We start from the raw sequence: 14,744 nt of genomic DNA, 5'->3' as shown, positions 1-14,744 counted from the left end.
TAAGAAAAAGTATTTAAAATTATAACTATTTATATATTGTATATATTTAATTTAAAGCAAATAAATATGGCTTACTAAATGTAAAAAAAATAATTGACTAATGATAATTTTAAACATTTAACATAAAAAAATGATTATAATCCTTAACCACAAATGAAAGTAAAAATATTTTTTATGAAAAAATTAACAAATTTAAAAAGCTTAAACCAATTTGGGATGAGAGATTTTTTTTATGCAAGATTCCATAATATTAATATTTTAAGGACAAATATAATGGAAGTAATTAAAACATTTTTTTTTTTTCTAAGAAACTTAATTATAAAAGAGCTTATATTAAATAATTAACATGAGAGCTCAAATCAAAACTAATAAAATATTTAACCAAACATAATATTTGAGCCAGGTGGAAAAATTCGGAAAATAAAATTTGAATAAAGCATATCGTAAAACCCACATAATCGAACATTCTCTAAGTTCATATCAAGTAAAATAATTTAAAAAAAAAAAAAAAAAATTAAAAATGTAAAAGAAAAAGAAACAGAAGAAAATAAGTATTCAAATAATCCTTTAGTTTAACATTATATAAATATGCAAGAAAAACCATTAATTTACGATTTAGATAATAACCCGAAAATAGTAGAAGGTTATATATAATAATTATAAAAAGATATAAACTAATAATGGGAAATCAAAAATATTCCTCATTTTCATAGAAAATATTTTTCTGAAAGTATTAAAGGACTTCCAAATATATAAATTGTTTAAAATGTATATAAAGAATTAAAAGCCTTAAATAAAGATCGTTCGTAAATATAAATATGTATTAAAGTAATATAGGCGAGAGAATTATGTTTAGAAAATTTAAAATAATAAATAGAGTAACTTAAAGGGCATTAAGATGAAGAGAAGAATAATATTCTATAGTAAATATCTTAAATAATAAATGATTTAAGAATTTTATCATTAGAAGTTGTGGAATAAATTTTAAGATGGAGGGAAATGATTCTCCACAACCACTACAAAAAGAATAATTTATAAAACTTATAATTACCTTTTTATTATAATGATAGAAACTATCTTTTAAAAATGAGAGATGATTTGAAAATATTCAAAAAATCTTAACTTTAATATCATGTAAATTTATCAGTAAATACAGTTTCTGATCCCTTCCTTTTAACAATGTAAGCTTAGCAAATAATTAATGATCCCCAGTATGTAGATTTTAAATAAATAACACATGATTGTTCTCATATAATATAAAGAATCAGAGCAAGTGAACTTATTATTTTCGAAGAATCCTTATAAAGAAGAGTAAAAGAATAATTTGGTGATTATGTAGTTAGAAGTATTAATATAAATGAAACTAATATTAGATCTTTTCTTGAAAGTTATCTTGAAAAAATACATTTGTAAATAAAAAATAAAATGGTTTTTAATTTTATTTTTTAGGGATATAAAATATTCTTTTTTACATAATATAGATGACATAATTAAAAAAATTAAAGAAGAATAAGATGTAAGCTTCCTTAAAATAGAAAGTGACGGTTTTTATGAAGATTTTTAAGGTTTGGCAATTATTTGTTTAGATAAATAATAGTATTATTAGGTTAGAAGAATAAATATTTTGCACATTAGTTGCATTGAAAAAAGTTTTTACAATAGTATTATTAACACTTTAGTTGATTATATATGGAAAAATGATACATGTGATGATATTCGTGTTAATTTATTTTATTAATAAGAAGAAAATAAATTATAGTTAAATAAATTTGTAAAAAATATCTTTGATTAAATAGGTTTTAAATGGAAATAATTAATAAATGATACAATAACGACAAAAAGAGCAACAATATTTGAATTAAAACGGCCTAAAAATATTGTCAAAAAACAAATAGTAAATTAATAAGAATGTATAGAACTGAAAAGTTTAATAATAATAAGTGAAAAAAGCGGAATACATTAAGAGATAACAGATTATTTTTAAAAATTTGATGTTTCTTATAACTTATTAAAATGTTTATATAATTTAGACGATAAAAAATAAATAGAAAAAATAATTGAAAAAAATAAAAATCTTTAAAATATTAAAGGAAATTTTGAAAATATAGTATAAAAAAATAATTTAAAAATAATAATATATATAAATATAAATATATATATATATATTTATATTTAAATACTTATATTTACATTATTTTTTTATATATTTTTTATTATAATTTTTATAACAAATTTATCATCCTATATTAAAATTATTTTATTTTTTTATTTTTTTAAAAAAAAAGAGTAATACTACAAATGATTTATATATTTAAAAGATATATGACAATGAATAGTTGAATTCTTTTATTTAGTAAGTTTTTCCATTTTAAAATTTGTTTTTGACAAATGAAGTAATTGTTTCTTTAAATTTATATTTATTTTTTAACTATTAAAGGGGAAAACTATCGCTTGTATTTAAAATAATTGTTTTAGGTGGAAAAACTTTACTCATGCTAAATATGAGAATATAAATTACATTAGAATTTAGAAAAATGAAGAATTAGGAATATAAATAATTAAATCTTTTGGATAAAATTAATAATTTTCACCTATTTACTATCTTTAAACAAATGATAATTAAATAGATTTCTTTATAATGGAAGCTAATTAAGATTATTTTAAAAAAGTTAAAGACTAAAATGAAAATCTTGTATCTTATGTCCAAAATTCAATATAATAATGTGATAGTAAATAAAGTACTGATTAAGAAATTTGGATTTAAAAAGTAGAATTTAAATAAAAGCTTTAAAATTATTCATAATGCCAAACCGAATAAATAAAATATGTATTTTTTTTTTAATTTATATTTCTTAAAAAAATATTTATTTTTTGAAGTGTGCAGTGTAATATTCATTTGGTTTGAATTATAATTCTTAGATCGAAGCTCATCTTTAAGTAGAATACCCACAAAAAAATAAAGCTATAATAATGAATCCTCCATTTATAATGGGTAAAAAATTATATTAATTAAAAAATATATATTAATATTAAAATATATTTTTTTTTTAAAAAAAAAAAGGACTTATAAATAAAAATTTAACTAATAATATAGATTTTCCATTAACATGTTGTTTAGTTTAAAATTGATCTATATATTTTTATTTTAAATATTTTTATATTTTGTTTGTTTGTTTAAATAAAATAATTATTATTGTCATTATTAGTATACTTTTTCAACTACTTTTACTTCTCCATTTGCCAAAGTGTAAGTTATTGTTTCAGTAACTGTTCTGACTCCATTAACAATATTAATTTTTTTCTCTGTACTTGTTTTAACAGTTCCTGGTGGTTTTTAATTGTTACCAGTAAACTAATCTTGCTATTAGTATTATTAATTATTATAAAATTATTATTTTTAATTATTGTAAAATTATTATTAAGGAGGATTATTCTATGTAGAAGAATAAGTTTAAAAATTAACATTTGTATTTACTTGAGGGTCTTTTTTGAAAAAATTATCGAAATCTTTTAATTAATCTTAAAATTACAAGCCTAAATCTCCTCTTTATTGAATATTATTAAAATTTTAAAATTATTAATATTAATATCCTTATTATTATTAAGATTTTTAATAATTATTTTAATCACTAAATTAAGGTTAATTATAATTAACATTTATTTCCTATTTTTATTATTAAAATTATGGTTATTACTAAAATTAATTTTATTTTTAAGATTAAGGTTATTAATACATATAATTTGGTTATTATTAGATAAACTATTACTAATTTGGTTATTATTAATAAAATTATTATTGAGAGGGCTTTTATTAAGTATTGATTCCTATATTACCAAAAGAATAAGGATTTTAAAATGACTAATTAGCATTAGTATTTGCTTTTTATTCACCTTTAGATGTATATTCCGATGCATAATCAAGTACACAACAGATATCATATTATGAGTGTTTAGCAGCTGCAATTCCAGTTACTTTATAATCTTTTCCGAAAATATTCATTCTATGTCCTCTGTTAGAAACTCCGTCATCAATAATTAACTAAACAATAATATCAACAGCAGTATTTCCTCCGAAGCAAATATTTTCTCCTATTTTACCCATCCAATCACCATATTTTTCCAATCTAGAAGTCATAGTTGATCCATCAGATCCATTATGCCCTGTAATTCCTTTAGGGCCTATATCATTTGCATGATCTTATGCCGCCTTGCTCATTTAATCATTTAATTTTAAGGGTTCTAGAGATTACTGACGATTTAAAAAATTCATACAATCACGAACTGCAGAAGGGCCTTCGTTTGTTTGTAAAGGAATTTAGCCAGGTAAATATAATGTATTACCTTTAAAAAAACCTAACATACGTTCTAAATTACCAATGTAACTTTTTGGATTTTAACGAATTTTGTTTTATTCATTGAATACTTAAAGAGCAAGCTAATCCATTTTTTTATTTTAATTATTTTTTTTTTGTTTGATTATTAATTAATTATTTTTGGAATTTTATTTTAAATAAAAATTGTTTTGATTCATTCATTTTGTTAAAAATTAAATGATTTGTAAATTGATTTTAAGAATTTTTAATAAATTAAATGAATTATTTTATGAAATTTTTTAATTTTAAATTTAATTATTTTGGTTATATATTTGTTAAATAAATAAAAAAATATTTAATATATTATATATAACTTTATTAAAAATAATAATTAAATATTAGTTATTAAAATATCTTTAAGTAAATTATATAAAAGTTCATTTAATTAATTTTCGAAATATATATATATATAATTTACAGATTTAGAATAAATATAAATTAATTTTTTTTATTTTAATTTAAAAAAAATTGATAAATAAATTATTTTATTAATAGTAAATTATTTTTTACTTTTAATCAATTTGGTAAATTAATTATACACTCAACCTATAAATATCTTTTTTATTTTTTAATATAAATAATTTATAAAACAATCTATAAATATAGCAAATTATTTATTATTTTAATTTAAAAAAATAAATAATAATTAATACAATTTTAAAAATATATATTTAAATTTATCTTTAAATATAAATATCTAAAATATAATTCAAACAAATCAATGACTATCATGATGTTTAGGTTTCATATCGTCATCATAGTCTTAAGGTAAACCATGATAAATATGTGGGTCATCATGTCCTTAAAATTACACATGCCTAACTCTTTCAGCTTCATAGTTATCTTTATGATAAATAGTGATATAGTTTTTCCAAGTAGCAGGTTCAGTTTTCCCAAGTTTTGATACAAAAGCTCTCAAAGTATCATTAACAAGTTGTGTTTCCATATATTAATTAATATCAAAATCTCCAATAGGGTTAATAGGTTACAATTCATCATTAGTATTTGTAGCGCTTTTCCAGTAATTTTCGATTCCGGGCATATGCCATTAATTTACTACAGCAAAAATTTTCTTTCCGGGCATATTTCTATATAAAGTGTAAAATATATCTTCATCTTTTTAATCTATGAGTATTTTCTTTTAATAAGGTGCTAACTTTTCAAAATATTTCACAAACCAATTTAATCTATATCTATCTAAACTTTCAGCAAAAGTTTCTCCTCCTTATACATCTAAAACATTATAATTATCATAATGTTCTCTTTTCCAAAAAGAATTATGTAAACATGTGAAACCGTAATACAATTATGATAAAGGATCCATTCTAGGTTCATTCTTTAAGGCTTAGATTGATACATCATCTATTGCTAATCCTCCTAAAGTTACTGGAATTTATAATTTTTGCGCCTCTTCAATTGCAAATTTCATTTCTAACCCAGGTACAAATGGGTGGAAATCATTTGGAGTTGCTTTTTTTATTTTTTTAAAAAATAATTAAAATAAATATACCTTTAAACCAATTTATTACAAGCAACCATGAATAAAATTTGGACTTAAATATGATGTTTCTTATTGAATTATCTAAATTCCAATTAAAAGCTTTTTTAAATGAGGCATTATATAAATTTAGCTCTTATTAGCATTTTACATTTTAGACATTCTTAGCCATATTCCACCATTCTTTATTAGTTTGCACAAATAGTGAATCTGGCTTTTCTTGAGCAATTAATTCTTTAGTTCTATAAGACAAAAATGTTGAAGAGTTAGTAGTTCCTAATAAATATAGGGTTCTATCATTTTTAGGATCTTAAAGTACTGTAAGGGTATTCTTTTAGGGGTTAAATCTCTTTTTTTATATACTTTTTTTTAATAAAAAGTAAAAATACCTTGATCCTACTCTTTCATATACACTTGATTCTATGTTTGGATTACGAACAAATCTATGTACTGCGCGTGCACTTATCATTTTTTTTTTTTTTATATATATATATTCTTTAAATATAATATGTATTTATTTTATATGTAAATAGTATTTTTTTTTTTGTCAATTATATTATTTATTTATTAAAATAGTAACATATTTTTTTTCCTTTTATTTTATATATATATCAAATTATATTTATTTAAATAAATATAAATTATAAAAATTTTCTTTAAATATATTATTTAGATTTTAAGATAACTCTATTTTCTAAACTTTAATAAAAACAAAAACAAATTTTTATAAAATAACTTCTTAATTAATTATTTAATTCAATTTTAATTTTTTTTTAATTATATTATTATATTTTATTATTCTTGTCTATTTAATTGAGTTTATTTGGCTTATATAAATTATTCATCTGTAAAAAATAAAATAACAAAAAAAAAATATTATTACTTAAATCAAATAAGTAATTATTATTTTAAAATTCTGAATAAACGCTCATATCTTCATCCTATTTATTTTATTTATATTGAATTGGGGAAAACTCATTATTAAATTAGGATTTTCCACTTTCTAGTTTATAAGCTGACTCTTTATTTCTCTAATATAATAATATAAAATATTTTTGAAAAATTAAAATATTATACATTATTATTAAAATTCATATTTAAAATATTTTTTTTGTTTTCTTATTATGAATAACTCTAATTAAATGATAAATAAATATAAATAAAAATGTAAAAAAATAAAGACATTTTAAATATCAAAAAGACTAATCGTTCCTAATTTTTTACCTTACTTAGTATTATCTAATTTTTCATTATTTTTTTAAGACAAACAAATAGAATTTTTTAATGATGTTTTTTCATGAAAAATCTTATTTTAATATTAATTTATTAATTAATAGTTATTTTAAATAGTCATATTCATATTATTATTTTTAGTTTTATTATTATTATTATTATTATTATTATTATTATTATTATTATTATTATTATTATTATTATTTTTATTTTTAATATTTTAATTATTATTATTTTTTTTATTAATTTTATTATTATAATTATTTAATATTACAGGTGAATTCATTTTTTGTGTTTTCTATTACTCTTCTTACTATTTTTATTATTTTTTTCTTAATTCTATTTATTTATCAATTGTTTTAATTCTATCTAATATTTCATTCCTTTTTTAATTCGTTAATTAATAAATTGATAAAGTAGATGCATCTTAAATTTCATTTGAAGCTTTACTTGTTTTTAGGTAAGCTTCACTTTATACATTTTAATTTATTATTTATTTATTGTTCTAAAAAAAATTATCTTTAGTTTTTATATTTGATTTCTATTATTAAAAGCTATTTTTTGATTTTTACGATTCAAAAGAATCATTATTTACTCTTTTAAAAATTTATTTATTTTTTATATAAATTTGTTGTTATTTTACGATTGTTTTTATACTGCATTAATGGCTTTTATTGGGCTAGTTTATTAATCTTTAAATTATTTTTTTATTCAGGAATTTATATATTTTCTTCTGCTTGAATTTCTGCATCTTTTTTATTATTATTTGTCTATTCAAACCTTTTTTATTATTATTTTTTTATTTTTACTTTTATTATATTTTACTTTTATATTTAAGGTTCTTCTACATTAATTATATCTTTTATATTATTTTTTATTTCTTAATTATTTCTATAAGTATAAACTTAATTTTCTATACAATTATTTAATACAACATCCAAACTATTATTATTGCTTTAAGCAGCTTTTTATGTAAAATATTGAATATTCGCATTATTTCTTATAATTTGTATTGGCATTTTAGGAAATAATTAATGTAAATTTCTTTAAACATTTATACTATTGTATTTTTTTAAACTTACAGAAGGTATTAAAGGAGATATATAAACTGCTGCTCTTTATGTATGAGGAACAGATAAATTTTTATTATTTAAAAACATAATATTTTTTTTTTTTTTTTAAATTTTTAAATAAAAATAATTTTAAATTTTTAGATAAATATCAATTAAATTCTTTTAAATATTGCATAAAAATTATTTTCTTTTAACTTTTAAGGAATAAATAAAGGTCAATAAAACAAAAAGCTATCCAAAATTAATATTTTTATATAAAAAGTTAACTAAACTTCATTATATTTTTAAAAATTAACAAAAAAATATATTATTACTTTAAAATAACCTTTAAAAAATTTAAAACTATTTTTAAATAAAAAGAGAAAATAGTTCTTTTTATATTTAAATAATAAAGAATTTATTGCATTTATAAATTATATCTTTAAAAAATTCAAAAAAAGAAAATTCTCAACCAAAAAAAAAAAATTCATAAAAATATGTTTTCAGTCAAAAAATTTTATTTTTTTATTATTATATAAAAAATGAAATTAATTTAATTGAAAAGCTAAAAATATAATTGACTAAAAAAAATTCTACCAAATATAAGTATATCAAATTTTTTTTTAAAATACTTTAAAAATTTCATTAAATATTTTAAAATTTTCAATAAAATCGTCATAGGTTTTAAAAATGTAGTATATATTCATCAAAAATAAACTAAAAATTAATAAAACAAAAATATATAAATTGAAATGAGTATTTTTTCTAAAAAAAATGTTTTTTATGAATTCAAAATTTAAATGTGTAAATATATGATTCCTAAATTCTAAAATAATGTTTATACTGAAAAAAATGATTGAAAATTTCAAACTAAATTCGATATAATGTCTAATGAAATAACTTAAAAATGCTTTTTTCGTAAATAAATTTATAAATGATCTTTCTATAATTAATCTTGTCTAATTCTCAATTTCAATACTATTAATAGGCCAAAAAACAAATTGAGATTTTTTCACATTCAAGAATAATTGTATTTAGAATTTTTATTTGGGAATTACTATAAAAAATTAAGATATTTGATTTGAAAAATAAATTTTTTAAAGTAAAACGAGGGAAATATAAAGTATAATAGAAGTTTATTTAATTAGTTTATTTTATAAAATCAAACCGAATAATCTTAGTATTCTTAAATCAAATAAATAAAGGAATAAATAATTTTTATTTATAGAATTGGAAGAAAAAAAAGGTAAATTTAACAGAAAAAGTATACAAGAAAGTTATTTTGGAAAATAAAATAATTTGAAATATAAAAAAGTAATTAAAATTCAAAATATTTATTAATATCTTGTGTAAAAAAAGTAAAATAAAAAATATATTCTTAAATTTATTGAATATTTAATTATATAAATAAATATTTATATATAGACTTTTCATTCATTTATATCATAATCATCTAATTAATCTTTATATTCTAATATTTTTTATTTAATTTTTGAATTATCCATCCATTTTATATGATCTTCCATTGCCCTACAAACTAAAAAAGCAGAATCAGTTATTTTTTCAGGGCCAATTCTAACATCTTTTTAAAAAATAAAATAAAATCAAATAAATATAATAATTTGTTTTATATATTTACGTCCTTATTCAATATAAGTAACTGCTTCTTTAATTGTTTAAGCAAATTTCAAAATTTACATAACAACAGGAATCCTTCGTCTTTTTTTAAAAAAAATATTAAGCATTTTATTTTATGTTTTTACCTACAAAAAGCACTAACAGTGATTTTTTCAGCTGCAAGAATATTTTCTTTTTAATTAATTATACCAAGATTATATCTATTTTTTAATTATAATGTTTTTTTATTATTATTTAATAAAAAAAATATATACAATTTATCTAATAATTATTCAGTAATTTTAATTCTAAATTAATCATTTTATTCTAATAGTTTTAATTTTGAAATTAATGAAGTAATCAACCCACATATTTTATTATATCTTTTTATTGATAGTTTATAAATTTAAAATTTTTAGGAACCTTTCATAATCTTCTCTCTATTATATATGATATCTTTTTAAAATGGAAACCTCCTTATGGTTTCCTTCACCTTTCCAATTTTTATAATAATCGTGTTTTTTAAGTAATTTTTATTCATGAAATTTTAATTTTCTCATTTTTTTTTAATTTTAACCTTTTATTATTTATTTAATTTAATTTTTTTTTTTTAAATATAATCATTTTTAAACAGGAAAATTATAATTTTTTAATTATTTTTAAAAATTATTAAGTAATTATAAGTTAGGATTTTAATTTTCATTCCTTTTTAAAAAAAAATTTTTGTTTTCATTTAGTTCACAGTAATTTTTCCAGGCAAAAAATACTTTCATTTATAAAAAGTTCAATTTCTTAGAATTTTTTAATCCTAAAAATACTTTCATTTTTATGTTTCTTTACCTAAATTCATCCACTAGTTCTTCAATATCTAAATCGATATTCTCTACATGCTAAGAAATTCTGTTTATAGATAAAATTTCGCTCTTTCTTCCTTAAAAATCATTTGAAATATCTGTTTCTAATACTTAAAAAGTATTTTTTTTCTGAATTTCTATCATTATTTCTTCACTTAATTTTTTTGCATTTTAAATGACTTCCAATGTTCTTTTTTTTTCTAATTTTTTTTCATTAAATTCCTTTATCTGAGGAAAAATATTTCTAATTTCTTCATCTGCAATTTTTAATGGATTACCTTTTATGTTTAAAATTTCTAATAAGTACTTATTTGCTATTTTTTTAAGTTCAAATGGCTCTTTTATGTAATTATATTTTATATGAAGTTCTTTTAATTAATTAAATTGTTGAATACCATTTAAAGATGTTAAATTATTATGATTTAAATATATTTTTTGGACATTCTAAAGTGTGTAGGGAAGGTTGTCTATAATTTTTATGCCTAAATAGTTTAAGTTAATTTCTTTTTTTCAATAATTTCATTATCATTTATATAAAAAGTTAACATATTTAATTTTTTTACAAAATAATTTTTTAATTTTTTTTAAATATTAAAACTTACATAAATAATTGTTTATAGATATTTATTTGATGAATTTGTAAATTAAGTTTAAATAAATTTATTAAGATTATTATATTACTTATTATATTTATCATCCCGAATATTAATTCAATAAAGTTCTACAATTTAAAAACTCATATAAATTCTGAAAAAGAAGTATCTCAACGCTCGAAAGAAATGTCCTTATCTATTCAAATTATTTTTGAAAAACTCTTCTGATGGATGTGTTTTTACAAAAGCGATAAAAATTTTTAATAAACTCTGTACAAAATTAATTTCAAAAATTACTGATATTCATTATTTTATATAAAAATTATTAAATTTAAACAAAATTGAAAATGGTTTATGTCCATTAGATTAGAGTTTATGAAAAATATTTAAAGTGAAATTAAAAACGATAAACTTTTCATTCTTTTTCGCATTAAAAATATACCTAATTATTATAACTAGAAATATAAATATTTAAAATATAGAAATAAGAGATTCTAGTAATTTAATACAAACATATAAACATAATTAGTTCCTTTTTAATGGTAAAAATAAATTTAATAAAAATTTTCAATAAAAATTAAATGATAATTTCATATTAATTTTATTCATTATAAATTTATATAAATATTTTTATTTTATTTCATTTAATTTTTTTATAATTAGAAAATAATTTTTTTTTTTTTTTTTTTATAGATAATACTAAAAAAAAATTGATAAATTTATATTTTTAAATATAAATATGGATTTAATTGTTTAAATTTTTATTTTATTTACTAATTAGATAATATTGTTAATCAAATATTTCAATCATTTTATTTTTGTTAATATAAAAAAAAAATACAAAATTAACTAAAATAATAATTTAAAAACTTATTTATTTATTAAATTATTATTAAAAAATATATATATATTAATTTTTTAATAATTAAATATAAAAATATTTTAAGTATTTTTATGTTTAAGAATAAAATTAAATATCTATCTGTATAAATTAATATATCTTTATTGTTTTTTTTTTTAATAAAAAAATAATTATTTAAAAAAAAAATACATTATATTAAAAAATGGCAGCAAAAAATCAAATTTTACTAAAACTTTTAAGTTCTGCAGGAACTGGCTATTTTTATTTAGCCAGAAGAAACGCAAAGTTTTTTAATTTAAAAAATAAAAACAAATGAAAATTATATTTAAAAAAAGATCTCCAGTCCAAAAAAAAATTATTTTAAGAAAGTTTGATCCAATTGTTAATTAATATGTACTTTTTAATGAAACAAAACTAGCTTCAGGAAAAAACAGACAACCGAAAAAAAAATGAAAAATAAATAAATTAATATTCATAATGCAATAAATAAATATATATTATATTTAAAAGTAAATTAAGGCTATTAAATTTATAAAAAAATTGTTAAAATGTAATCTAAATTATTTTAAAGGCAATACATATTTTAATATATAAATTAATTATAAAGATATTAAGTAAAATAATTATAGTTATAATATATTAAATTATAATTATTTCTCCCTCAATCATATTTATTTTAATTTTTTAATTTATTTAATATAAAACTTTTAATAATTATTTCTAGTTATTAATAAGGTTAATTAATTTTTCATGTTATTTAAATTAAAATCATTAAATTTTAGATATTTAAGATTTTTCTGTTGTAAAAAATTTTAATCTTACAATTCTTACAATTTGTTAATAATATAAAAAAATAAAAACTAAAAAAATCTAAATATATATAATTCTAAATTAGAAAACTTGTATCTTATATTAAAATGAACTTATTATTAAAATTAATAATTTAGATTTTTAAAAATAAGAAAAATAAAAAGAAAATTATCAACAATTACAATTAATTATTAGTTAATTATTTTAAGAATTTTTTATAAATAAAATATATGTTTTTAGAATTTTTAATTTGAATATATTTATTTAAGTAAAAAATTTTAGATTTTTATAATTATTTAAAATAAAAAATTATATAATTCTTAAATTATAGGAATTTAAAATAATATTATTATTTTTAAATATATAAATACTTACTACTATAAAATATAAATTTATATTGATTCTAAAAATATAATATTATTAATATATAATTTCTTTCAAAATTAACTAATATTTATATTAATAAATAATAAAGTTATATATTTAAAAATGCTTAATAAATTTTTACATTTATTTATTATAATAACATCTATTTTTTATAATTAATATAAATTATAAAAAATAAATCAATATAGAGAAACAAAACAAAATTATAGTTTAAATATAATAAGAATATTTAATTCAAATATTAAAATAAAAAATAATTAATTTTTCAAAATGAAAATTAAATATATTTTTACTAAAATAATTACATTATAAATTAATTAAATAAAATAATATTAAAAAATTATATATAATTTTTATATTAAATTGAAAAATATAATCTTATATATTTTTAAATAAAAAAAATACTTAAATAATGAATTAAATATCTTATTTAATATCAAAATAAATATAGATATTTATTATTTATTTATTTATTTTCTTAATCACACGAGGAGTTTTAGGCTTTTCAATCAAAATCTTTGCAATTAAGCTAGATAATGAATATATGAATACATTATTTTTTAATTTTTATTAATTAAATTAATGTATATTTATTATTTAGAATTATATTGAAATATATTTTATTTTGTTTAATTTATCATTAATATATATTTGTTTTATATTGTATATTTTATCATAAATAAAATGAATGCTAAAGTTAGTTTTCAATATTATTCAAATATATATATAATATTTTTAGTTTTATATAACAAAATAAAAAATAAAATTAGCAAATATTTATTTTAATTTTAAAATTTGGTATTTTTTATCATTGGCAAATAATCATTTTTAAATTTTAAAAATACTATTAATTATACATTTTTTTATTCCATTTAAAAAAAAATATTCTTTTTTCAAAGTATTAGTAATTTAAAAATAATATATATTAATTCAAGCATATAATATGATTTTAATTAATTTTTAAATGTAATATTGACATTTATTGATTTTTTATTTTAATTAAAAATAAAAAAATTATATTATTTCATATAACAACAAATTATTAATAATTAAAATATATTAAGAATAAATAATTTTAATTTGTTATTATATATATTCATAATGAATTATTATAATAATATTTTATTATTAATAAAATATACTAAAAATAGCTGTATTATATATATATATTTACTTGAGCATAATATAAATTAAATTTTTTTTAATATATATTAAAAACTAAAATATGTAAATAATATAAAATAATAATTAATAAATACAACTTCTACACTTCTATGAAATTAACATTATTAAAAAGTGAAAAATTCGAATAAACATATTTTAACTTAAAAATAATTAAAAAAAAATTAAATTGAAATAAAGAAAAAGTGTAGAAAATAAAAAAAAGCAAAAATAAAACTATTTATAAAGTAAAAAAAATAAATTATAAAACAAAAACTTAAAAAAAAAAATTGAAGGACTAATA

At 16.2% G+C, this 14,744-nt stretch overlaps 3 protein-coding genes across 3 annotated transcripts, besides 16 other annotated features; 1 reads left to right on the top strand and 2 right to left on the bottom strand. All coding sequences in view use genetic code 6, as the record gives it.

Annotated features, from left to right (window-relative positions):
• Positions 1 to 42: 42 nt before the first annotated feature.
• Positions 43 to 2,302, top strand: IMG5_099710 (hypothetical protein; the record flags this gene model as incomplete). The annotated part of the gene is made up of 5 exons (XM_004035381.1): positions 43 to 159; positions 201 to 279; positions 326 to 1,409; positions 1,450 to 2,107; positions 2,286 to 2,302. Coding segments are annotated over exons 1-5 (1,931 nt in total), but the record flags the coding sequence as incomplete, so codon positions are not given.
• Positions 2,134 to 2,179: a microsatellite.
• A 691-nt stretch (positions 2,303 to 2,993) lies between the features above and the next one.
• Positions 2,994 to 3,028: a microsatellite.
• Positions 2,997 to 3,040: a microsatellite.
• A 156-nt stretch (positions 3,041 to 3,196) lies between these two features.
• Positions 3,197 to 4,444, bottom strand: IMG5_099700 (scp-like extracellular, putative; the record flags this gene model as incomplete). The annotated part of the gene is made up of 4 exons (XM_004035380.1): positions 3,197 to 3,361; positions 3,476 to 3,545; positions 3,631 to 3,664; positions 3,892 to 4,444. The coding sequence occupies 4 exons, from the start codon at positions 4,442 to 4,444 to the stop codon at positions 3,197 to 3,199; spliced, it is 822 nt and encodes a 273-aa protein (XP_004035428.1).
• Positions 3,364 to 3,420: a microsatellite.
• Positions 3,669 to 3,721: a microsatellite.
• Positions 4,444 to 4,481: a microsatellite.
• A 490-nt stretch (positions 4,482 to 4,971) lies between these two features.
• On the bottom strand, positions 4,972 to 6,340 carry IMG5_099690 (hypothetical protein; the record flags this gene model as incomplete). The annotated part of the gene is made up of 2 exons (XM_004035379.1): positions 4,972 to 5,843; positions 5,884 to 6,340. The coding sequence occupies 2 exons, from the start codon at positions 6,338 to 6,340 to the stop codon at positions 5,092 to 5,094; spliced, it is 1,209 nt and encodes a 402-aa protein (XP_004035427.1). The 3' UTR covers positions 4,972 to 5,091.
• Positions 6,341 to 6,465: 125 nt separating this feature from the next.
• Positions 6,466 to 6,517: a microsatellite.
• A 713-nt stretch (positions 6,518 to 7,230) lies between these two features.
• Positions 7,231 to 7,369: a microsatellite.
• Positions 7,370 to 7,884: 515 nt separating this feature from the next.
• Positions 7,885 to 7,939: a microsatellite.
• A 341-nt stretch (positions 7,940 to 8,280) lies between these two features.
• Positions 8,281 to 8,331: a microsatellite.
• Positions 8,332 to 8,782: 451 nt separating this feature from the next.
• Positions 8,783 to 8,827: a microsatellite.
• A 3,409-nt stretch (positions 8,828 to 12,236) lies between these two features.
• Positions 12,237 to 12,285: a microsatellite.
• Positions 12,286 to 13,232: 947 nt separating this feature from the next.
• Positions 13,233 to 13,315: a microsatellite.
• Positions 13,316 to 13,398: 83 nt separating this feature from the next.
• Positions 13,399 to 13,435: a microsatellite.
• Positions 13,436 to 13,522: 87 nt separating this feature from the next.
• Positions 13,523 to 13,570: a microsatellite.
• A 1,119-nt stretch (positions 13,571 to 14,689) lies between these two features.
• Positions 14,690 to 14,732: a microsatellite.
• Between the last annotated feature and the right edge of the window lie 12 nt (positions 14,733 to 14,744).

The sequence above is a fragment of the Ichthyophthirius multifiliis genome, assembly GCF_000220395.1.
Source record: "Ichthyophthirius multifiliis unplaced genomic scaffold scaff_1120509250843, whole genome shotgun sequence".
In the NCBI taxonomy this organism is placed as follows: domain Eukaryota; phylum Ciliophora; class Oligohymenophorea; order Hymenostomatida; genus Ichthyophthirius; species Ichthyophthirius multifiliis.
The sequence above is the reverse complement of the archived record's forward strand: the minus strand, read 5'-3'. Positions and strand labels throughout refer to the sequence as shown.